The 24,707-nt window shown below is 46.1% G+C and overlaps 1 protein-coding gene, 1 long non-coding RNA gene and 3 pseudogenes across 2 annotated transcripts; 1 reads left to right on the top strand and 4 right to left on the bottom strand.

The window, feature by feature from the left end:
• Positions 1 to 606: 606 nt before the first annotated feature.
• On the bottom strand, positions 607 to 2,614 carry LOC111256279 (annotated as a pseudogene).
• Positions 2,615 to 4,479: 1,865 nt separating this feature from the next.
• On the top strand, positions 4,480 to 6,543 carry LOC101776133 (flavonoid 3'-monooxygenase). Its single transcript, XM_004955444.3, has one exon. It carries the CDS (start codon positions 4,783 to 4,785, stop codon positions 6,406 to 6,408), a length of 1,626 nt encoding a protein of 541 aa, XP_004955501.1. The 5' UTR covers positions 4,480 to 4,782; the 3' UTR covers positions 6,409 to 6,543.
• Positions 6,544 to 8,070: 1,527 nt separating this feature from the next.
• LOC111256260 lies at positions 8,071 to 8,386 on the bottom strand. The gene is made up of 3 exons (XR_002676275.1): positions 8,376 to 8,386; positions 8,213 to 8,291; positions 8,071 to 8,111 (listed from the first exon to the last, which is right to left on the bottom strand). It is a non-coding gene; the product is annotated as an uncharacterized LOC111256260 (long non-coding RNA).
• A 2,678-nt stretch (positions 8,387 to 11,064) lies between these two features.
• LOC101775735 lies at positions 11,065 to 11,868 on the bottom strand (annotated as a pseudogene).
• A 4,263-nt stretch (positions 11,869 to 16,131) lies between these two features.
• LOC101759677 lies at positions 16,132 to 22,583 on the bottom strand (annotated as a pseudogene).
• Positions 22,584 to 24,707: the final 2,124 nt, after the last annotated feature.

The raw sequence follows: 24,707 nt of genomic DNA, 5'->3' as shown, positions 1-24,707 counted from the left end.
GAGGGGGCGAGTTTGGGTGGCGGGAGCCGCCGGCGGAGGGGCCGGCGCGGGCGAGCGCGGCCGGCGGGCGGGAGCTCCACCGCGGCCGGCACGGGCGAGCACGGCCGGCGGGCGGGAGCTCCACCGCGGCCGGCGTGGGCGAGTGCGGCCAGCGGGCGCGGAGGGACCGGCGCGGGCTCGCGCGGCCGCGGCCGGCGGAGGCGAGCAGGGCCGGCTGGCGGGGGCGAGCACGGCCGCGGCCGGCGGGCGCGGGCGAGCGCAGCCGCGGCCGGCGCAGACGAGCAGGGCCGGCGGGCGGGGGCAAGCACGGCAGCGGCCGGCGCGGGCGAGCGTGGCGGGCGCGGGCGAGCGGGGCCGGCGGGCGCGAGCTCCACCGCGGCCGGCCGGTGGAGGAAGAAGATACCTGTTAGTATGACAGGTGGGCCCCACGAACGGTGTTAATAGAAGAAGAAAACGGTGCTCGTCCCGTCTATAGCGATCTCTCCAACCAAATAAAAAATTAGGACGGACCCATCCCATTCAACCAAACAAGAAATGGGATCATCCCATCCCGAAAAACTGGAACGGGACCGTCCCGTTCTACATTATCTCCCAACCAAACGCACCCTAAGTTACTGAAGAAACACACACATACAAAGTTACTGAACTGCAGTTACCTGCATGTTTGCTGCAACCATCTGAGCTCCGTACCTCCACCCCATCAACGGATTCTAATTCGACGACGTACGTGATGCGCGTTGACCGCGGGAAAATCCGCAGCGAGTTTCCCGGGAATATTGACCTGTTGTCCATCCACTATGCCTTTCGACCTGATGATACGCGCTGACCCTGAGATGCGCTTTGCCCTACGACGGAGGCAGCAGGCAGCCACATCGCACGTCATGTTCAGCATCCGGAAGTAGCAGGCATCCCAACCCGTCGTGTTGGCGTGGCACATCGCGATCGCGGTGGCGCCCGCGCCGCCAGCTCGACACGGACAGCCGCCACGTCGGCCGGCCGGTCGCAGTAGTGGGCCATGTACGGGTAAGGCATCGGGAGGCACGACACTACCGCCTTGCTGCCGCTGATACGCAGCGTACATGGCGCCGGTGGCGGCCTCCTCCTCCCGTGCACGATGGTGACCACGGCGAAGGTGGCCGGAGGCTCCGGGGACGGCTCCTCGCATGTCCGGAGGGTGGCGGCGACTTGAGCTGCCTTCTCTGACCCACGCGGGATCCGAAACATCCTAGGGATGGTGTTGAGTGTTGAGAATAACCGTCAACACTAACGCACAATTACTCCCTCATCTTGTGATTGAACTTGAGGATAATTGCAACTAACAGTTTGCAGCGGAATAATCAACACACAATGCACAAATGACACAATGATTTACGTGAACAATCTCCTCCAAGCAAGAGGAGTAAAAGCCACGGGGCAACCAGCCCACTCCCAACCTCTTCCACTTATTTCAATAATAGATACAAGAGTCTTCTTTAGAATATCTAGAGGTACATCTCATCAGCACCAACACTAACAAGGCAATTGCAACCTTGATATAATAGCACTAGCAACAACACCAAAGCGAGATTACAATAAGAGGTATCACTCTCAGCTTTGCTGAAAAATAGTTTCTGTCACCTTCAGAATCCTACTCACACGGAGCAAACCACAAATCTAAATATCCTCAAAATTGGTAGAACTGAAGTTCAACAAGTCTCTCACAAGCTGACAACCCCATTTAGCCCCTCAAATCATACTTCTACAAAAACTGTGCACTGCTAAATCTGCTGCTAACAGAGCTGACGAACTCCCCCTCAAATCTGATGCTCCACTAACTAAATCCTCAAACCACATGTATGCCATGCATGCGTGTTGGCTTCTCCGCAACTTCTGACGCTGCAAGCAAGACGAGGAAGCACCATACATCATAAAGCACTCACATTCACCATATTAGAGATGCGGTTTTCAAACCACATTTCTCTACTTTCATTTGCCTCAACGGCACTGAAAAAAAATAATGGAGCTCCAATGCACTGATGTTATTCTTATCTTGCAAGGTGGCGCGGCTGCTAGGAGAAGAAACGTACCTGCTGAAACAGGAGGGGTCCACTTCACCGGACATGGCTTCGGCGTGAAGGAGCTCTCTAGGGCGGAAGGACCATCCTGTAGTTGGCTTGTCTCCGGGTTCTGGTGCCACATCACCTGACATGCTTCGAGCTTGAAGGAGCTCCCGTGGGAAGTAGGATCATCATGTGGTTGGCTCGGGTGCCATGCTGCTACAGTGCCATTCATCGGAAATGCCTCTGGCTTAAAGGAGCTCATGCCGGAAGTAGGATCATCCAGGCAATTGGCTTGGGTGCCACGTTACTGGGTATGTCTCTGCATTGAAGGAGCTCCTGAAAGAAGTAGGATCATCAAGCGGTTGGCTTGGGTCCCACTTCACCGGATATGCCTCCGGCTTGAGCAAGCTACCATGGGCACCATTTTTGTTCAGTGATTGGTTCAGGTCCCGCGTCGCTGGATATGCCTCTTGCTTGAAGGAGCTCGTATCTGCAGCATGTGATGGTTGGCTCATGTCCCACTTATACTTGTACAAAAGCCCGAGCTTGAAAGCCCAGCATGGCACGATGGTCATCTTGCTCAGGCTGGCACGGACCGGTAGCTCGTGTCGGGCTTGGGCCATCACCCTATCATGCCGAGCAGCACGGCCCGTTAAACAACACTAGGCCCGGTGCCGACCCGTCCTCATACATAATTTTCAAAATCCTAGCCTCCTCCTGGCCTTCCCAGCACCAGCCAGCCAGCAACCTCTCCGGCTCTCTCTCCCCCCACAACCTCCCCAACGCCGCCACCCAACCCCCCCCCCTCTCTACACTCCGCAGCTCCCGTTTAGCGTCGAGGAAGGAAGGCCATTAGCTGCCACTCTCCTCCCCTTCTCTCTCCCCACGTGGATCTAACGAGGGATTGTGGAGCAGGTGGTGGCGTGTGTGGAGAGGCGAGGCGCGGCTCCCTCCTCTTCTTCCTCCCCGCGCGGATCTATGGCAACGCTATGACGGGATGGGACGGGACAGATGGGGCAAGGCTAAGCAGCTAGTGGTGAGTTGACGGATGGGGTGGCGGGGTGGAGTTGAGCCGCGGAGCAAGTGGGCAGCGGTAGCATAGAGTCCATCAGCGAGCAGCGAGTGCAGTGCTGACATGGCCCCGACAAGCTCCTTGAGCCAACCGGGCTAGCACGTTACGAAATGGGCCCTACGTGCTCATGCCTGGGCCAAGGGTCCAGCTAGTAGGCGGGCACAGTACGGCACGACTCCACCATCGTGCCGGGCCTAGCTTGGTACCAGCGAGCTCGTGAAGAGTTGCGGTATTGATCGGTGATGATATTTATAGGTGAGATGATGTGTGGGGAAGAGAAAATCTAATGATGTACTATATTGATACGTTTTACTTCTGGTATAAACCTTTTACTAGTGCAAATCGTTAACATTTACGCTCCACTAAAACCAAAGTTGATTTTTTTAAACTAAACATTCAGCATAAAAGTTGTACAGAAATTCAGCAAAGAAGTAACCCCTAGTCCCCAAGAAACTCACAGCAAAGCTAATATTTTTCCACAAAGAAACATAACTGTTAACCGGTCCACAAACTCAGCAAAGCAGCAAATCAACATTTTTCCACAATGTAACATAATGTTAACCGATTGCTACAAATTCAGCACAAATGTATATTGCTATCTATAGATTTAGTAGGATCATATTTTTTCCTATAGAAGCTTTCAAGGAAGAGGAAAAAAAAGGCAATGCAAAATTACAAGGAAAACTTGTCCCATAAAAAGTTCTTCCAAAATCGACTTTCTGCAAGAAGGAAGCTATAGTGGGTTATGGCTGCAAGAAGGATCTACTACTAAGATCCGAGAAACTAGGAGCTGATGGATGGCAATCTGATGTTTTCTTTGCTCCCTCGCACCATCACCCTTCAAGTATGTAGGTTCCGTGGACCTTGTGAATTAAACTGTGATTCATCACACCACACAGTTAACATCTTTTTACATGTGTGAATTTGTGATTGGGAAGCTAGTTGCCTCCAACTGTCAATTCAGGACTGATATTTCTTTTTCAGGAGACAACCCTAACTGTTGCGCTGCATCAATCTGTTTCGTGCATGACTGACCAATGTGCACATGCACCATGACCAAACTGTGCCTCCAATGATAACAGAATTTAGTTTATAAAAAAAACTCCTTGCCACACATTTGAGATTTGCTTTTCTCTCAATCACTCCCTAAAACTGTTGGATCTACATCCAAGGGTACATATCCACCCTTTCTTTCCTTCTCTATTCTTTCTATTTCTCCCGTACGTCTTCCTCCCAGTGTCTACCTCGCGCAGAGCCACGCAACTACCCCGCTGCCGCTGACCTCCCGCTCGGCTCCGGCGGCCTCGACCACCTCCGCCATCGCTGACCTCTGCCACCCAATGCTAATCTGCTTGGCTCATACTCCCCTGCCGCATCTGCCACCCACCGGGGATCCTCCACCGCCCTGCTCCGGTAGCGCGCATGCCGCCTCCGCTCCACTACCGTCTCTCCAACCTCCACCGCCAGCCGGCGAGCCTCCCTGAAGCTTCCTCTAGACCCGAGGGTCACAGGTAAATCCCCCACCCCAAACTCCCAAACCCTAACCTGAAATTCCAATCACCAATTCAATTTCTGGTATAATGTTGGTGATTGAGAGATATCTAAAAATCAAGCATTTGAAGAGTAGTAAATCTGAAAAAAAAGGAATTCCCTCTTTATATATGTGTCACCATGAAACACCACCTCATCGTACCACACTCTCCAAGTCCAAGGCTTCCATTTCCAGCGATGGAGCTCGCGGCAACGGTGTCCGTGGCCATGGCATTGGCGGCCATCGTGGCCGTCTTCTTCCTCAGCTCCGTCCTCCCGCCACGCCGCCGGCGGAAGGCACTGAACCTTCCGCCGGGCCCCCGGGGTTGGCCGGTGATCGGCAGCCTCGGCGTCCTGGCCGGCGCGCTCCCGCCGCACCGTGTGCTGGCGGCGCTCGCAACGCGCTACGGCCCGCTCATGCACCTCCGCCTCGGATCCTACCACGCCGTGGTGGCCACGTCGGCGGAAACCGCCCGTCTCGTCCTCAAGACCCACGACCTCGCGCTCGCCGACCGCCCGCCCACCGCCGCCGGCGAGATCTTGGCCTACGGCTACCGGGGCATCGTCCACACCCCGTACGGCGCCTACTGGCGCATGACGCGCAAGCTCTGCGCCACCGAGCTCTTCTCGGCGCGCCGCGTGATGTCGTTCGAGCGCGTCCGCTCGGAGGAGATGCGCGCGCTGGTGCGCGGCCTCTTCCGGTGCGCCGGCGGCGTCGTCGCCGTCAGGGAGCACGTCACCTGCGCCACACTTCGGAACATCCTCCGCATGGCGGTGGGGGAGAAGTGGTCCGGCTGCTACGGTAGTGCCGAAGGCCAGGCGTTCCGGCGCACGCTGGACGAGGCGTTCTCGGTGGCCGGCGCGGTGAGCAACGTCGGCGAGTGGGTCCCGTGGCTTGGCTGGCTCGACTTGCAGGGATGCGTCCGGCGGATGAAGCGGCTGAGCGAGATGTACGACCGGTTCAACGAGCAGATCCTCGACGAGCACGAGGAGCGGCGGCGGCGAGCCGGAGCTGGCGAGTTCGTGGCCAGCGACCTCGTCGACGTGCTGTTGCAGCTCACCGAGGAAGGCAGGTCTGAGTCGTCGGAGGCCAAGCTCACGCGCGACGGTGTGAAGGCTTTCATCCAGGACATCATCGCCGGCGGCACGGAGACCTCGGCGGTGACGATAGAGTGGGCCATGTCGGAGCTTCTCCTCCACCCGGACGCCATGGCCGCCGCCACCGCCGAGCTCGACCGCGTCGTCGGTCGCGAGCGCTGGGTGACCGAGAGGGACCTGCCGGACCTCCCGTACATCGACGCCGTCGTGAAGGAGACGCTGCGGCTGCACCCCGTGGCCCCGCTCCTGATCCCGCACCACGTGCGCGAGGACACGGTGATCGCCGGCTACGACGTCCCCGCCAGCGCGCGCATGCTGGTGAACGTGTGGGCGATTGCGCGCGACCCGGCGTCGTGGCCCGACGCGCCCGGCGCGTTCCGGCCGGAGAGGTTCCTTGGCGCCGGCGTGGACGTGCGCGGGGCGCACTTCGAGCTGCTGCCGTTCGGTGCCGGGCGGCGGATCTGCCCGGCGTACGAACTCGGCATGAAGCTGGTGGCCGGCGGCGTGGCGAACTTGGTGCAGGGGTTCGCGTGGAGGCTGCCGGACGGGGTGAAGCCGGAGGACGTGAGCATGGAGGAGCACTTCGGGCTGTCCACGAAGCGGAAGGTGCCGTTCGTCGCCGTGGCGGAGCCCCGGCTGCCAGCGCACTTGTACGACGCCACCGACTGATCTGGTTTACGCTTTACAATAAGATCTGCGTAGGTTTCAGGCGAAAACACAGGCCATTCATATGTCGTTGGAGCTCAGAAATTGTATCGGATCATTATTCCAATGTTCAATAAAGGATCTGTCTATGTCACTCGATTTTTCTCTGGTTGTTGAATGAAAATCCAAGGACACCCATAGCATTCTTCTTTCTCTGTCAGCCATGGCTGGTTCTCCTTGTAAGCAAGCTCCCTGTCCCCCCTGACCCTACTCTCCTTTACGTGGTCATGTTCATGTCTGCGCATACGCCAAACAGACATCACTGAAAGAACAGACTAACCGACAGCTCATGAAGCAAGGCGTGACTCATGGGATCCTAGGCCATGGACACAGTGCAAGTTCAGCTTTCTGATGACTGAGGCCTCGTTTTCGATAGCCCAGGAATGATTCCAGGCCAGGAACTGTTCCAGGACCGGATTGAGTGAATCAGGTTCTTCACTCAATGCTGGTCTAGTTCTAATTCTGTCCATGAACTATTCCAGTCTTCAAAATTTGTATTGTTCGGCTGGACAGGAACAGGTTGTCCAGGATTTCAGTTAAAAACACAAAACAAAATCGGTAGCTCTAAAATGAAAGAGTTAATACTCAATCCAAATTGGATGATATCCTATAACAAGGAGATCCCAACCTTCAAGATCACCTAATTAAATTACTCTGAAACATAATAGAACCACCATTGCATGGTCACCTGACATGGACATATAAACTACCAGTTCTCTGTGCTGCAGAAACAAAACAGACTCTAGATCCCTCACCAGCAGTTGTCATAATTAAACAGACTAGTACAACCAAAATAGACTCCAGATCCCTCACCACCTCACCAGCACTTGTCCTAATTAAACAAACTAGTACAACCAAATAGAAACAAAACCACCAGTTCTCTGACAACATTTTATGCTTCTTAGTGATGCAGTTGAAGCACCGACTCCAGATCCCTCACCAGCACTTGTCGTTCGAGTGCTGCAGAAACACATTTTTCAAAAAGACATCAGTTTGTCGAAAATATTGAACACATAATTAAACCGATGGAAGTGGATATTGGAATAAGCACCATGACTAAAAACCACCACAACACACAAAGTTAAACTAGTCATGAACACTGCTAGGCCATCTCATTCCTAAGCCAAATCGAAGCGGATTCTTCGTCTTCTTCACTTGCACAAATAAAAGTCTCTTTGTTTTCTTTGCTCTTGGTGAAGATTGCATAAGCTTTGGTCTTTTCCTGTTTGGTCACTTCCATTGTGTTGATGATTGATATGCACCTTTTGATGGAGTATTCATCACCTTTAGCAGCCTCCTTATATCTTGCCTCCTTTTCTCTTATCTCATTTTCTCTTGCCTCATTTTCTCTTTCTAGCTGTTTAGCTTCATCTTCTACTTGCTTTGTCCTCATTTCGAGGAATCTCTCCATCATGGTTTTAAGTTTTGCACTCTTTCTAGACCTTTGTCCTTCCTTTTCTGGTTTCTTTCTTGTCCACTCCTTGCCTCCTCTTGTTCATCTCTTGCATCCTTTTCTCCATCCTCTTCGTCATGTATCTCATGAATTTCCTGTAGGGTTTCTTCCTCAGCTTGTGCACCATCGTCTACATCATCAATTTGGTGAAGCGGCTCTTCCACACATTGTGACTCAATAGAAGTGAAATTGTTTGTCCCTTCAGCCAGATGACCTACACAATAGAGTATTTTAAACACCAAGCAAGCATCCAAATAGATACCCAAATAGATCATAGAGATCTGACTGGGAAAGAGCTTAGTATACAGAACTTACCATCATAGAGTTCTCCCAAAGCGTCAAAGAGTGGAAAGCTTGCCTTGTTGTTTTGAAACTTCTTGATTTTGGGGAAAGTCTGCACATTTGAAGAAAACATTGATCAAATACAAAGTTATCACTATGAGGTTATCCATAGAATTACTTTAAGAAATTAACTTACCACCATGAGGTCAAGCATTAGTAATAAAAATTTCATAGCATCAATAATAAAAAATTGATAAGAAAGCATGAAGAAACATTAAACACCATACCTCGTGGTGAATCTCCACTCCTCTTTGCCCCACTGCATTTAGGAGAAGGCTTCTTTTTAGTAGCACTTGTTGTAAGTAGAAACCTACTCAAAGTCCTTTCCACATGGTTCCTCAGTAGTGCGTGGTGGTGGTTGAAGAGCTCCTTTGAGTTTTGTGGTCTTCGATGTCTAGCTCCAAATTCTTTCAAATGGTATCGAACCCCTCGATATGGAGCAAGGAAAGATGGAATATTTGCATACCCTCCATCAACCAGATAGAATTTGCTTGGAGGTACCTGGAAGTCCTTACTCATAGCCGATCTTAGCACTCTGTAATCTGTAACTGATCCCTCCCATCCACTAGAAATAAAAGTGATGTTGAGATCGAAATCACATGCCACCATCACATTTATGCTTAGTGTGCCCTTCCTATTCTTAAAAGGAGAATGCTTCTCAGGGGATATGGAAACGGGAATATGAGTTCCATCAATGGCACCAAGACAGTTCTTGAAGAATGGATAGTATCTAGGATTCTCTAGGATTTTTGGATGCACTTGATTAGGATTGGGGGACTGGAGGAAACGGCGAGAAAGTGTGGGAATGACCTTGTTGAAGAAGTGGTTGATGTGATAATGGAATGTGTCATTGCTGTGCCCAAAGGTCACTGCTAGATCCTCATATGAGGCGTTGCGACTTAACATGTATAGGAAGAAACCTAACTTCTCCTCCACCGTAATCCTTGTATCAACAATGAACCTTTTGCTTCTAAGATAAGTTGCCACCTCTTTAAAGATGTGGGGTTCCATCCTAAATGTAACTTGACAGTTTTTGACATATCCCTCAAGGAGTCAACGAACCTTAACCTCTCCTGTTTCTTCTGATGTATGACGTTTCTTCTTTACTCCCCCTTCTCTAGCAAAACCCATCAGATATAAGGTAGGGAATATAAACATCATCATGCCATCATCTTCTTCCTCCCTCCTCTTTCTAATACAATCTCTCAATGAGATACTCATTGCAGAACTAAAGCATATAAATTTATAGTCAGATAGAAACTAATAGATAAAATGGAAGGCTAAATAGGTTGTCATGGCAATTTTACTCATTGCAATAGAAAAAATGAAAGGCTGAACATGTTAAATAGAAAAAAAATGAAAGACTTAAACATAGATAGAATTCTGTAGCTACTAAAGTTGGTACCAGATCTCAAGAAGGGGGTGGTTCACCTTCCCCAACTCTTAATGGTGCTGGTGGAATCTATAAGTCAGCACATCACACAGAAGTCAGTGCTAGAGATGATGGCATAAACGAATGGTCCAACGTAGAGCAGTAGCTTCAAAGGACTTCTAAAAAGAGCAAGCTGTAGTTCAAGTGTACTTCAAAGGACTTCAAACGAATGGTGCTATAAGCTGCATAGTTTCAAGTGTCCACTAGCACTCTGATCATGACTGGCTGGCTGTGTAGTTCACAGTAGGTGGAAATAGTGCACTGTGAATGGGAAACAAATTGCAGCAGTTTTACAACGCATGCCTGTTTCTGCATCTTAAGGCTAAGCAGGCTTTCCAGCAAACCCGTGATCGACACATTCCGGCTAGTGATTATCAAAGTGCGCAGGTCTGATATTCCTCGAGTAACCAGGGTTTGATATTCCTAGAGTATCTGATGCTTCGGTCCATTCAGAAAACAAACATATTGCAAAACTTGAAACAGTGGAAAGGTGCAAATTGGACCATTCTACGTTTCATATAACTCGGATTCAGACTAATGGCGACAATTGTCACTTCATTAGAAATTTAGAACAATAGGACTACCAGCTCAGATTCAGACTACTGGTCACACCAACTGTAACTAAACGAGTGCCCTCAAAAGAAAATGTTACTGAACGAGACTCAAGTCACACTTCAGTCGATCTTCAGTTATAGCAGCACATCCTATTAATGTAAAAAAGAAGGCCGAACATCACAGTCCATCATGTCAATGTCGGCCTGTATCACCACCTACTCAAGTACAAGACCAATGACGAGTCGACGATGACACAAGAAGCGCCAGATCGAGCGGAGGACACGAGAAGCAAGAAACCTAGGGCGAGAGGGAGAGAAGAAGAAAAGGCAGCGGCTTACCGGCGAGAAGGCGACGGCCGTCGTCGCGGTGGTGGCCGTCGAAGATGTGCCACGCCGTCACCTCGCACCGCCACGCCGCCACCTCGCGCCGCCACCTTGTCGCCTCGCACGCCGCCAGCGATTTGTTTCGCCTCTCGCCTCGCGTCGGGCTGGATTCGTTCTGGGGGTGAGAAGGTAGGGTTGCGATCCGGGCTATGGAGTGTGGGAGGATTCCAATCCAGACCCGTTTTCTTTCCAAGCTGGGCCAAAATAAACAGCTCTTTCAATACAGGCCTGGTTTCGAACCGGGCCACTTCAAACCACCCGCAATGGGTCTCATTCCGGGCCGGTGAAAACAAATGGGGCTTGAAGAATTACAGGGCTGTAAAAGCAGGACGCTTAGCTTCTGCAACCAAATTTTGACGAAACGACAGGAATGCAATTTGAAACCATGCACATCTGAAGCATAGATGATTGTTGGATATAATAATTTCTCATGAACAGTTTACTTGATTGCCCGCTCGATGATCATCAGATGAAAGACATGAACAAACTTCATAAGCCAACTGCTACTTGGCTCAGTTAATCCTCTCTTTTATCAAACACTACTTCCTGCAGGCAGCCAGAGAACGTAGTCGCGCGGCATGAAGTGGCAGATCTCCTCCCTGCGCGTCGCGTTCAGCATCCAGAAGTAGCGACCGTCCCAGCCCATCGTGCAGTGTCGGCGTGGCACATCGCGACAGCGGCCACGCCCACGCCGCCGGCCGCGTCAGCTCGACGCGGAGCTACTCTACGCCGGCCGGCCGGTGGCAGTAGTGGACCATGTACGGGTAGGGCATCTCGGGTGGCACGGCACCACCGCCTTGCCGCCGCCGCCGCCGCCGATGCGCGCGACGCCGTCCAGCGCCACGGTGTACCTGGCGCCGGCAGCCTCCTCCCCGTGCACGATGGTGACGACGGCGCGCGGTGCGCTGGTTCCCAGCGCACCGGCAGTGAAGGCGGCCGCCGCTTGCTGGGAGGTGGTGCAGGTGTGCGGCTCTGAGGACGGCTCCTCGCATGTCCGGAGCGTGGCAGCGACCTGATCTGCCGTTCTCGAGCCACGCGGGATCCGAAACATCCCCAGGATGGTGTCGAGCTGCTTGTAGCCGACGGGGATGGCGTCCGCGGCCGCCGAAGAGACGAACCTCGGGGGAGCTGGGGCCACGGCGTCGCCGGCGAACCTGGTGCCTTCCGGCAGGATTGCACCCGGGGACAAGCTCCTCCTCAGCAAGAGCATCCCGGGCTCGACGTGCATGCCATGAACGCGTGCTGGCTTCTCCGCAACATCTGACGCTGCAAGATTTGGAGGCAACATGATGAATTCCAATACACTGATGATGTTCTTGTCTTGCAAGACGGTTACTAGCACTAGGAGAAGAAATGTACCTGCCAATACAGGGGCGGTCCACTCCACCGGATATGGTGGCCTCGTCGGCTTGACGAAGAAGGAGCTCCCTAGGGCAGAAGGACCACTGTGTTGTTGGCTCGGATATGCCTCTTGCTTGAAGGAGCTCGTATCTGTAGCATGCGATGGTTGTCTCATGTCCCACTTCATCGGATACGCCACCGGCTCAACCGCGCCGGTGGTGCACTGATGAGAAGGGAGAGAATAAGTAGTAGGACACCATGACCCATGAGTGTTGAACTTGCATCAGTCATGGTTGCTTACATGGTTTACTTGAGATGTGAGGAGGGTGAAGAGTTGTGGTATTGAGACATTGGGTAATGATGGCATTTATAGGTGAGGGGATGTGTGGGGAAGAGAAAAGCTGATGATATATATTGGTATATATTTCACTTCTGGTACAAGTCTCTTATTAGTGCAAATCATCAATATTTATGCTCCACTAAAACCAAAGTCCACTTTTCACCATAAATTCAGTACAAAAGTGCCTTTTTTACACAAAATCCAGCACAGAAGTAACCCCTAGCGCCCAAGAAACTCACACCAAAGCTAACAGTTTCCCACAAAGTAACATAACTGTTAAGCGCGGTTACCACAAATTCAGCAAAGAAGTAACTCATAGCCCCCCAAAACCTTGCTGCAAAGTTAACACTTTTTCACAAAGTAACATAATGTTAACTGGTTACCACAAATTCAGCACAAAATATATTGCTATCCACAGATTCAGTAGGATCATATCTTTTTCTAAGGCAAAATTATAGGGAAAAGGTATCACATAAAAAGTTGTTCCAAACTCCACTTTTTGCAAGAAAGAAGCTATGAGGGTTATGGATGTTGACAGGTGGTAATCTACTACTAAGATCCGAGAGACTATAAGAGATGATGGAGGGGGTGGCAACCTGATGTTTCCTTCACTACCTTGCACCATCACCCTCCAATGTATGTAGGTCGATCTTGGACAAATTCAAGCGAATATGTTAAGATAGGAATGTTAGATATTGTGACAAATATTTGTATGAGTCCGGTTATGATGTGACTTAAGTTGTATTTAGCAGTATAAGTTAGAGTCCATGTCAAACTCTATAACTCGGGCCTCCTCATAAATATGAGAGGAGGGTTGTTGTTGTAACCACGATGACGACATAGCGATAGGCTCGCACGGGGAGGTGGCACGATGCCGGGACTCTAAAGCGGCCGGTGTTGCGGTATTGGGGAGGAGTGCCCGTAGTCATGCCTCGGGGACGGGGATGTAGACTTCGGTTGAACCTCGTCAACAAAGATCGTATCTCCGGTGTCGTTTGTGATCTTTCATGTTCGTCTTGGTAGATCCAATCAACGCTTCCGCTGGTGGAGATTAGCGGGTGGCTCGTCACTGTGAGAGCTAATTTTCTAACAAGGGCCTGCACAAGACTAGTCAAAGATGGAGGACAGTGGGGTAGAACCAAAATTTGATGTGGCACTATAACTACCAAGCACTAAATCCAATGCAGTGGAGCTAGCTAGGAGACTGCTTGATTTGGCAGCACTGCCTAGGGTTTGAGCTAGAAGTTGTCGTCGGGGCTTAACTTGTCACCATAAGTTCAGTACAAAAGTATCTTTTTCTATCCACAAATTTAACACAAAACTAACTTTACACCACAAAATTCAGCACAAAGCAGCACAAAAGTAATATCTCTTCCCCTCCTCATCACCACACCTCCCTAAAAAAATGTCACCATAAAGTAAACATTTTCCCATAAATGCAACACAAACATAAACCGGTACCATAATTCAGCAAAAAAGTGTTTGCAACAAAGATAACAGGAAAAAAATTCCTGTACTTTAAAAACAACTTTTTTGAAAGAAAGTGCCAGAGAGGAGCGCCGACGAGTTCATATATGACAAACTAGGGGCTAATGGAGGGAGAGCTTCTTTGGAAGGCATTAGGAGGGAGGTCATGCCACCAATGGATCATGACGTGCTATCACTTGGGATGATTGCCTTTGCTCCCTGTAAACCTGGACCCCAACCCTTCAACATATGTTAGCCTACGTAGGACATATCCAAACAAATCTATGATAGCAAGGCCTGCAGTACATGCCCGACCACATGATTATAGCCCAATGCAATATAGATAATAATGGTGGGGAGAACCTAAATTTGGAGGTGACACTTGCAGCTTGTGCAATATTCACATGGATGTAATGAACTAGTTTGAATGATAGTACATGTATAAACGTTCATATGATAGTGCAATGCATACTACTATTTTTGTGGAAACCACATATATACTTCTGGTCTTTACACTAGTGCGCTACCAGTCACGCTCGTGTTGCGCGTGGTATGCGCCCCGTGCCCATGCATGGGTCGATCAGTTACACTTTATTTCTGGTGGGTGACGTGGGCTGAGGTATAACCATGAGAAAGATCATATGAATGGAGTTGTTATGGGACGATGCATGTGTGAGACCGATAAGAAAGTTGTGTTGTGGTTTGTACTACTCCATTTCGCTATTACGAGTAATCATAATTTTTCCCTATTTTTTTTACCAAAGTCAGCGGAGAACCCTACCTATTTTTTATAATTTTTTATTCCATACCCGTTTAATTCGCTCCCATGGGGAGTCAAACCCAAGCTTGTTGGGTGCTACTCAAGTGCTCTAACCAACAGGCTAGAGACTCTTTCACTATGATGTTCATTTTTGTAATTTGCTTACTACTCTCTACGTTTATTTTATAAGGTGTACGCGCATATCAAGATTCAAACTATGTTATCTTTGATCAATAATTTAACCAATAAAGTTTTATTTTTATAATGTAAGTTTGAATTGGTTAGATTTGTATTCAAATGTACTTCCCATAAATAATATAATATAAGATAAATTTATGGTCAAAGTGTAATTTGGAATATCGTGCCATATCATATCACGCCTTATAAAAATAAACGGAGGGAGTAGTAAATATATTTTTAAGATGTTTTATGTCCGTTGGCAAATTATATGTACTTGTGCTAAAGTTGCTATTAAATGCCATCTAAAGTTGTTACGTTATTGCACAGTATTCACCTATTACATGGATACTTCGATACGGATACGCGATACGGCGATACTCCGATACGCCATTTTCTCAAAAATACCGAAGCATGCCGTGCTTCCGTGGAAATCTGCAATGTCTACGTTTATGTCACTGGAAGCATCGGTATGTGTCACATGTTTGCTTGGCTTTTTCCAGTGCAAGATTACACAATGAACAATTTTTACGTGCAAGAATTATGTCAGACTAAGGAAAAACTTCAAGTTCTAACTAAACTGGCCCTCTTCTTCTAGAATTACTACCAGCTAATTAGTTAAACATTTAGTGATTAATCTTGTGTGATTCATCGGTCACTCAATGCCATCGTCTTTATTTGCACATTTGTTAGATGAATCTTTGCAGAGTTAGTTCAGGACTGATATTTGTTGCCAGAAGCCACCAACCCTAAACTGTTGCACTGCGTCAGTCTGTTTTATGATTGAGCACCATGACCAATTTTCTGAAATATAACAGAATTAGTTTATGGAGAAATATAATAGCTCCTTTGTATTCTAGCGCACAGGTATTTGCAGATCAGCCCAATGTCATGGCGGCTCTGTTTTCTGAAACAAAGGCCATCGCCATTGGGAAACATAAGTGTAACCATAGCCACAAGAGTGATGCTGACACTAAACCACATCAATGATGGAAATAACACTATATGCTTGTCTAGCCTAGGCTCACCATTGATCCCATCTGGCTGCTGTGGCGCCACACCATACCAGCAACCTCTCATGGTGGCGATGGCACATTGGCACGAAGGCACTTTGCTACACAGCACACATGGTGAAGCTCTGAAATCTGAATCATGGCTGGGCCAATTCCGATGCATGTACATTGAAATAAAGACAGTACATACATCTGCAAAGTACGTGCATGGATCTTGAAAGGAACATCAGATGGGACCAACGGCCCAAAGGTTCCCGTGGCGTATATTGTAACAGCGTTACAGGCTACTAAGCTTGTAACAAGTAGATACTCACACTTGCGAGGGAGCTTGTCTTGTATAATATTTATGCCAATATGTTGGCAAGAACACATTCCGAAACCCTAGTACACAAAGAGTATGATGAGGCAACATGTATAGACTGATTTAGTTGTTTGTTTCTTGCATTTGCTACTTATAATCTGATCCCATGGTATACTCAGATACGAGTTTGGAAAATAGGGATGAACTGTCCTCCAGCAATTTTGCTGGTGTGTCATGCTCAGCGATTTCACCTGTTTTACAACATGAGCAATGTTAAAGTGGGAGGAGAAACAAAGTAAACATTTTTTTTTGGCTCGTGAGGGTCTTACTAACCGTTGTCCAGAAGCAAGACTTTGTCACTGTCAAGAACTGATGTGATACGATGTGCTATTGTAATCACCGTGCATTCAGCAAATTGATGTTTTAAGGTTTTCTGAATCAAATTGTCCGTTATTGGGTCTACGGAAGAAGTTGCCTCATCCAGAACCAAGATCTTTTTCCTTTTCAGAATCACCCCTCCCAAACACACAAGTTGGCGCTGACCTGCGCTCCAGTTTTTTACCACTTTCTGTCACTGCAGTTCAAAATTTAAAACGAGTTATGGTTTTGAAATCATAGTCTTGGGACCTTCTGGTAGATATCGAACCTGTCGAATCAAGCTTAAGCTCATTCTAACTTCGTCCCCAAGATGACAGGAATCCAATGCCTAGAGACCACAAACATAAGCATTTTTAGCAACCAAATAGCACAAATGAATGTTTTGATTAAAACAAGCATGTAGGACAATTAAACTGTACCTCCCAGATTTGCTCATCGGTATACTCCCCTAGGCGGTCAATATTGCTTCGCAGAGTCCCCTGAAACATAACAGCATCTTGTGGAATGATGCTCAATCTCGTCCGAAGGTCATGCAGTCCAATGGTGCAGATGTCAATGCCATCTATCAACACTTGACCAACACATGGGTCCACAATGCGGAATAGTACTTGAATCAAGGTTGACTTGCCACCACCTGTTCTTCCACCAATACCCATCTTCTTTCCTCCTGGTAAGATGCATGTCAGGCCTTTCAAAACAAAAGGCAATTGTGGCGCATACCGTACCTGTATTGCATACAATAATTTCGAAAAAATGGGGAAATTAACTAGAGAAGTGCGTAGCAGGTAATATTTGTTATCCACCATAAGAAGTGATCTATTTTTCTAGAATATTCTGTTAACAGGAGGAACAATATCAAAAGCAAAATGACATGTTAATATTGGAGTAATGCTTGTAACGAAAATGTTCTTTTAAACAACCAGCATTACTATCCCTTAACCTATATCACAATTTTTTGGAAGTTCCACAAATACTGATTAGAGCGACACTTATGCACACTGATAATACATAAAGTTCAAGAGACAAACGCGGAGGTTGCGAAGCTCAATTTTGCCCTCTGTTGGCCACTGGCAATTGGGTCTACTTTCTGATGTTGTAAGCGGTGGTTCAGAAGGAATATTCATATACTGCAACATTCTTTCCACGGATACCATTGTATTTTCCAAACTGCAGAGGACAGCAATAGCCCACCCTTGTAGCATATTAAGACTTAGTCCATAAGTGACTGCAAGACCAGCAGTCTCTGTACAAAATATTATCAGGCATGTTAGTAGACACAAAAAACAATTTTTTTATCTTTCTAGAAAAATCCTGATTTACTTACTTGGGTTGATTAGAGCAGCTGGTGAGGAGACCAAAAGTGTCAGTGTGAAGGAAAAAATAAAGGATGAGAGAATATCCAAGCGAAAGCACAACCATTCCATAGCAGCTGCGTTATATAAACTTGGTCGAGATAAATTGTCCATCAAATGTCCAACGAAACTGATAAATTGCCTTTCCTTTTGAAAGCATCTAATGATATTTGAGCCAGCTATTGATTTGGAAAAGTGTTGCATCACAGGGGCTCTGCATACTCCAATCAACCTTAGCAACTCTCTAGCAGCATCTACGTAGTATTGCTAAAAGTGTGGAGAGTGTATGATGATTAGAATCATAACATATTATGCACAGAACACATAATTATAAGTCTCAGATACAACTTAATGAATGTCAATGAGAGCTTGGATGTTGGAACAATAATTCTAAAAATAAAAATTAATGTCAAATATATAAAAATTACCTGATACCACAGTGATGCAATAATAATGGGAATAAAAATTATGAAGACTGACCATGCAACTTGTGACATTAGAACAATTGTTCCTAGAATCTCAATGGCAGGAAATAGAAGATAGCCCATCAAATCAAAAATTCTGGTATCCACTGTGCTTTGATCTGTGGAAGCCTACAATTTGTTTCAACTTTCAGCACTAACATGATAAGAAAAGCAAATAGCATCTCAGGAACACACCAGTTCCATATGTCGTTAAAAATAAAATGCTGAATGTAAAATTGCTTACTCTATTCAAGATACGCCCACTAGGAGAGTCAAAGAAAGACATTGGAGCTCGGAATATGCACTCGTGCATCTTTTCAAACAGAATAGTAGCAGTCTTACATCCACCCGTGACAAGAAGATGTGATCGCATGAAGATGCACAATGAGCTAACAATTGCTAATGCAACATACACATTTACCATCATCAAACTACTGACTGGAGGGTTCACATCTCTTGATATTGGGGCTGCCCAAGCCATCCATAAATTGCTTCCAATTTGAAGAACTTGGAAAATGATCTGAGCTAGCAAAATAAATGGCACAAGTGCTCCCTTATATGCCATCATAATATATTTCCAGTACATAATAAATCCAACCCGGCCTTTCTCCCTCTCTTCTTCTTGTACCAGTTGACCATTTTGGACAACTCTTTCTTCTTCACTGTTATCATACTTATCCTCTACTATGAATAGGGTGCTAGCATTGCCACCAGGGTGAGATGTACTATCGAAACTGTCACTACGACGATCCAGAATGTCTAGAGTTGATAACGCATCTTTATGGGATCCAACTAATTTCATGAGCTCTTCTCCAGATTTAAGAATTTCAGTGTAATCCCCTGACTGTGTTATTTTTCCATCTCTCATAACCTAAAAGATAACGAGAGAAATTGGAAAGGCGGAAAGGTTTGTTACGTGTATCTTAAAAGAAAAGGACTGGACATTTGTTGCCAGCTTACCAGGATAAGATCAGCTGAAGGTAAAAATTCAACATGATGGGTAACATATACAACAGTTTTTGAAGCTAAAAATCCTAGCAAGCACTCCTGCAATATGCAAGTTATAGTCAGTAAATTTCACTTAACAAAAAATAATCTAGAGATGATGGCACACAATTTAGAAAGGCAAACGATGTTATAAAAGACAGAATACTCATACTGCCATGTTGGGGCGCACAGCAATAGCCATACCTGGTCCATCCTAGAGAAAATACAGATATCTTTTACTTGGTTTCCATGTTAGCATAAGAGATATGTTAGTTTAAACAAGATTTGTTTAAGGTAAGATCCAGTGGTCAACCCAAGGTGTTTTTGGTTCGAGGAAATAAAGTGAACGGGATTAAATCTTTCATGATGGGAGTGCTTAGTTAAGTGAACGCAATTGAATGATCCTGAATCACTTCATGCACCTGTGAAGAGTGTTCCACTGAAATGCTGCATCATTCAGTTTGCCAAATTTGGCTGTACAATACAGAATGATGACAAAGCAGTGCACAGCTGCATCCTGCGTAACTGTCGAACTCTGTTCAGCACACGGTATGACTGAAGGCACAGAACCAGGAATAGACAATGGCAGAATCGACGCCGCCACAGTGATGGGGCAGAAAAAGCCCGTGACCAGATTCAGCGGGGGAGAGAGATGGTAAGGGTCTGTTTGGAAGATCCCTGGCTCTGAGATCCATGCAGGATTTAGAGTTTCTAGGATAAAAGGATCTGGTTTAAATCACTATGTTAGATGAAAATAAGAACAAGTGGCTCAACCAAGTACCCTCAATCTGTCTGCAGCATTATTTTGAGCTGGAGCTCTGCTAACGCAGCAACCAGCAGATATGGAAGTGATAGCTTTCTTCATATTTAACATATTTTCTTTAAACACCATCGTGCCTGTATTTATTGCTATTAAAACAAAACAAAGTCTAGTTCTGGGAATTGTATTAACCAATAAACTAAATAGCTCCCATTTTCAAATTTGGATAACTCTTCCAAGAATAATAAAATAGCTTGAGCACTAAAAAAATAAAACCAATACTGAATCAGAAACAAATTGGGCAAAGAAATAACTGTGAATCAGGATTATTGAGAAGCGAATGTCATAACTAAGAATAGTCAATTGAATGCATTAAATGTCTAAACATACCTTGAATAAGTGCAGTCCCGTACGAGCATCAACCGCACTAAATGGATCATCAAATAGAAAGATATCAGCATCTTGATACAATGCACGGGCAATTTGTATCCTCTGTTTCTGTCCACCACTTAGGTTGATTCCTCTCTCTCCTATGATTGTTTGGTCACCCAAAGGTAATATATCCAAATCATTTTTTAAAGAGCATACTTCAAGGACTGTTTTGTATCTTTCCATGTTCATTTGTGTGCCAAAAAGTATGTTTTGCTCAATGGTCCCACTTTGTATCCATGGTGACTGACTAAGAAATTCTACCACAAGTTTGAACCTCCCCAAATAACTTTGGTATCTCACCAAGTATGCAAGATAATAAGCTTGATTTACCAGATCCAACAGTTCCACAAATAGCAACTCTCTTTCCCTGTTGTACACGAAAGTTCAGGCCTTGAAGAGTAGGGACCTGAGAAGATGTATCCCAAGAGAAGCAACCATCGCTCACATCAATGGATATATCTGTGCTACCACTTGGAAGCTTAGTTACAGCATTGCTCGCTAATTCCTCAAGGCGTAGAAATGAACATATTTTGTTAAGAGATACTTTTGCCTGAATGATTGATGAGATTGCGTCCGGCAGACTGTGAATAGGACCCTGCAACTGCCTAAATGTGGCCAGACCGCCAGAGCAGATAATACTTTTCCTGTTTCTAGTGGGATGCCAAACAGTATGCAAGTTCCAAAAGTGATCATGGCAACAAATGCAGGAGCACCAAAAAAGACAGATATAAGCATTGATGAGGTGTAGACATATTTCTTTATCCAGTTCATCTCAACCTTCCTCAATTCTTTTATCTTGGACAAGAATATCAATTCCCAACCCTGAAGCTTGAGAATGCGCCTGTTCTGTAATATCTCAGACATACCATTCATTCTAGCATCCTTGGCATTCATAGTTTTCTCTTGGTAATTTTGCTCGATCCTCCCCAAAGGTATGTTAGCTAACATTGTCAAAACAGTGGCAGCAAGGGCGGCAAATGCTGCCAGGCCAAGAGTAGAGTATAAGATAACCATTGCAAGTGTAATTTGCACAGGGAGCAGCCAAAGGTCGTGCATAGACCAATTGAAATTTCCTACGCACTCAGCATCAAGGTTCACAACATTGATCAGCTCTCCACTTGAGCTACCTTTCCTGGACCGATTGGAAAGGACAAGACCGTTTTGGTAAATAATAGCAATAAGAGCAGAGTGCACACGCACGCCTAGTTGTTGCGATCTGAAGAGCAAATGCCTTGATGAGTAGACAGAGCTGAACGCCTGAACCTGAAAACAAGGGAACAGAAGCCATGTGATGCAAGATTCATATATGAAATTTCGGCATGTGAAAACACAACTAAAGGATTATGATACGTTTTTGTCTAGGTCCAGCTTTAACACTAATAAACAATATCTAGCAGTAGCGTATCTAGGAACACTCATAGGATTGATGAACATAAACCATGTACAAAAATAAATGATTAAAGTAGGCTAGCTTGAATTATACCATTTGGTCACAGCTTCCAAAACAATGGATAAAATGCAGAGTATTTGGATGACCAGTGATTACTAACGGTTACTGCCTAGGTGTGCAGTCATGGAAAATGCAATTATTGATGCAGGTTTACTACTAGGTAAGGGCTAGCTGGTAATTGGTTTTGGCATAAATTAAATCAGCATTTACTTTTTATTCCGAAGGAACATGCCTGAGCATTTGTATATTTAAGTAACAGGAAGAAGCAGTACAACTTTAGCCTTGTGCTAGCTTGAGGAGCTGATTGCTGAACAGCTCATACATTGCACTATAAGGAAAACAGATGACGACCTACAGTAAAAATACATCAGAAAGAAAACTATTGGGGTGCAGAACGACAGCATGCAGCTCCCGCCTGAACCCAACGACTCTAAAGTACAATCCCAAGACTTGCATTATTTTTCACAAAAGCTCGAAAGTTACATGCATATACTTTTTCACAAATATCTTAATTATTAGGACTTGGTTGCTCGGTTTCCCACAGCAGCAAGGGCCAAGGGGATAGAAGGGGCCGCCATACCTGGTTGGTGCTCGTCGCTGGCGATGTGTCCGACGAGGAACTGGCGAAGAGACACATTGAAGAGCGGCGGAGGGCGCGCCGCCGCTCGCCAGTTGTCGCTGCCAGGAGACAGAAGGCCGCGAGAAAGGTTGATGAAAGTAAAGGCAGGTGCCTTCGATCTAGTCTCAGCCATTGGATCAGGGACGGATGGATCAGATCCACCGCTACACTTGTTTTCTTGGCGGGAACGGCTTGGTAAGCCCGTAAAGGTGAGGTGACTTCGATCTAGTCTCCAACGAGTCCATGTATTAATCATTATAGTAATTTTTTGGGTAATCTCTACCTAATATTAAACCAACCCTAAACCAACCCTCATGGTTGTTTTGCAAAAAAGTCTCTCAATTTTTTCTAATCAACCCGCAGTCCTTTGAATAGCAGTCCTTGGAATAGTTCTTGACGATTGTGCAGAAAAGTCCCTTTCTGCGGCCGTGTGCCATCCACCTATGCCCTTCCTCCTTTGGTCCCTTTCTGCGTCCATGTGCCATCCACCCGTGCCCCTCCTCCTCCGGTCCCTTTCCCTGACCTCACCATCCGCTGCCGTCGGCCCCCTCACCATCCACCGGCCGCCACCTCCACATGCGTGGTGCATGCTACCATTTGAGGTTGCGCGTGGGGGAGAAGAGAGGTCACCGCCGCCCCCCTCGCCATCCTCCGGCCGCCCACGCCAACGCCCGCCGCGACATCCGTGTGCGGTGCCGGCTGCTGACCACCTCTGCATGTGTGGTGCGTGCTGCCATGGGAGATCGACTCCCAGCTGGCGGAGTATTCCAATACGTATTCTCGGTCGTAACCAACAAGAACTTGAACTTGATTCGTACCCAACAAGAACTTTTTTGATTTGGTATTTTCTGATCTAATATAAACAGAAGCCTCCTAAACCCATCGGGTACCAATCCTGATTTGGGTGCTCACAATCTCATCGAAGAGAAATCCTAATCTCGCCGGATAGGAATCGAGAAGTAAGTCTGCTTGCGCTCGTAATCTTGTTGAGAGTCTGCTTATTGCTGTTGTTACACGAACTGATAGAATCTGCGCATTGCCTCTATTAGGACTCATGCTTTATTTTTTGCAGATAATGGATTCGAACATTGAATCACCCAGTGGTGTGGATCTTGATGATAGGCTATTAAAAAAATCAAAGTATTCCGAATTGATTGTTTCTAAATCAGATAACTAGATTGATTGTTGTGGCCCATTGGAACCACATCCATCACCAGATGTAATTAAGCATTCAGACGTAATTAAGGAATTAGAAGAACATAGCAAAACAAAGGTTGACGAAACATATGATTATCTCCCAAAAGATATTTGGTATTTTTTCATTATACATTGTTAGTTCCCTCAGTTATGATGGTTCAAATTACTTGACTTTTGGCATATTATACAATGAGCCATCTGGATTTTTGTGCTTTGACTTTTGGCATATTATACAATGAGCGATCTGGATTTTTGTGCTCAAATAGAAATAGAAACATCTTGGAATCTGATCTACTGGTGAAGATAGACGATATATTTGTCAAACAAAAAGAATTGTTGTGTCTGCTAGATCAAAGTAAATACGTGGATGATGATGTATGTACGCTTTCATAAAATACTTTCTAAATATCATTAATGACTGCTGATGTATCTTTTAATCTTTACAGGTAATCAGCGCATATATATGTGGTATAAAGGGTACGGTTCATCTACGAAATATGAATGATATTAAAATATACTATGAGAATCCTTTTATTTCAGGACTGTTAAAAAGAGATGGACCACTTGGAATAAATGAAGGTGGAAACTTTGTTACGGAGGTTGTGAAAAAATATCTAAAATATGAAATGGTAACATCTATGTTTGTATTTTTTTCATATTTTACAAATTCTAGGTTTGGCATTTTTTTAAAAAAAATTGTGCATGTCTGCAACTAATTTAATGTCTTACTTATAGATTCTACTTCCAGTAAATATAGAAGAAACACTTTGGTATTTAGCTATTCTTAACTAAAAAATTGTGAGATACAAGTACTGGACTCATTATGTTGGAAGTTCCATCAAGATGACCTCACTAATATGGTAAGTTACTATAGCATTTATCACCCTTTATTTATGTAATAACATATTCTATATGATCCACCACTTATGTGAATAGCTTTAGCTATTGATTAACATATTCAATTTATTTACAACTAAAAGGACTGTGATGTCATTTGAGCATTCTTGAAAAACAGGAAGAGTTGATTGACCATAATTGGAAAAACCTGCAAGTTACTAAA

The sequence above is a fragment of the Setaria italica genome, chromosome II, assembly GCF_000263155.2.
Source record: "Setaria italica strain Yugu1 chromosome II, Setaria_italica_v2.0, whole genome shotgun sequence".
Classification (NCBI taxonomy): domain Eukaryota; kingdom Viridiplantae; phylum Streptophyta; class Magnoliopsida; order Poales; family Poaceae; genus Setaria; species Setaria italica.
Note: the sequence above shows the minus strand (reverse complement) of the source record. Positions and strands in the feature narration are given on the sequence as shown.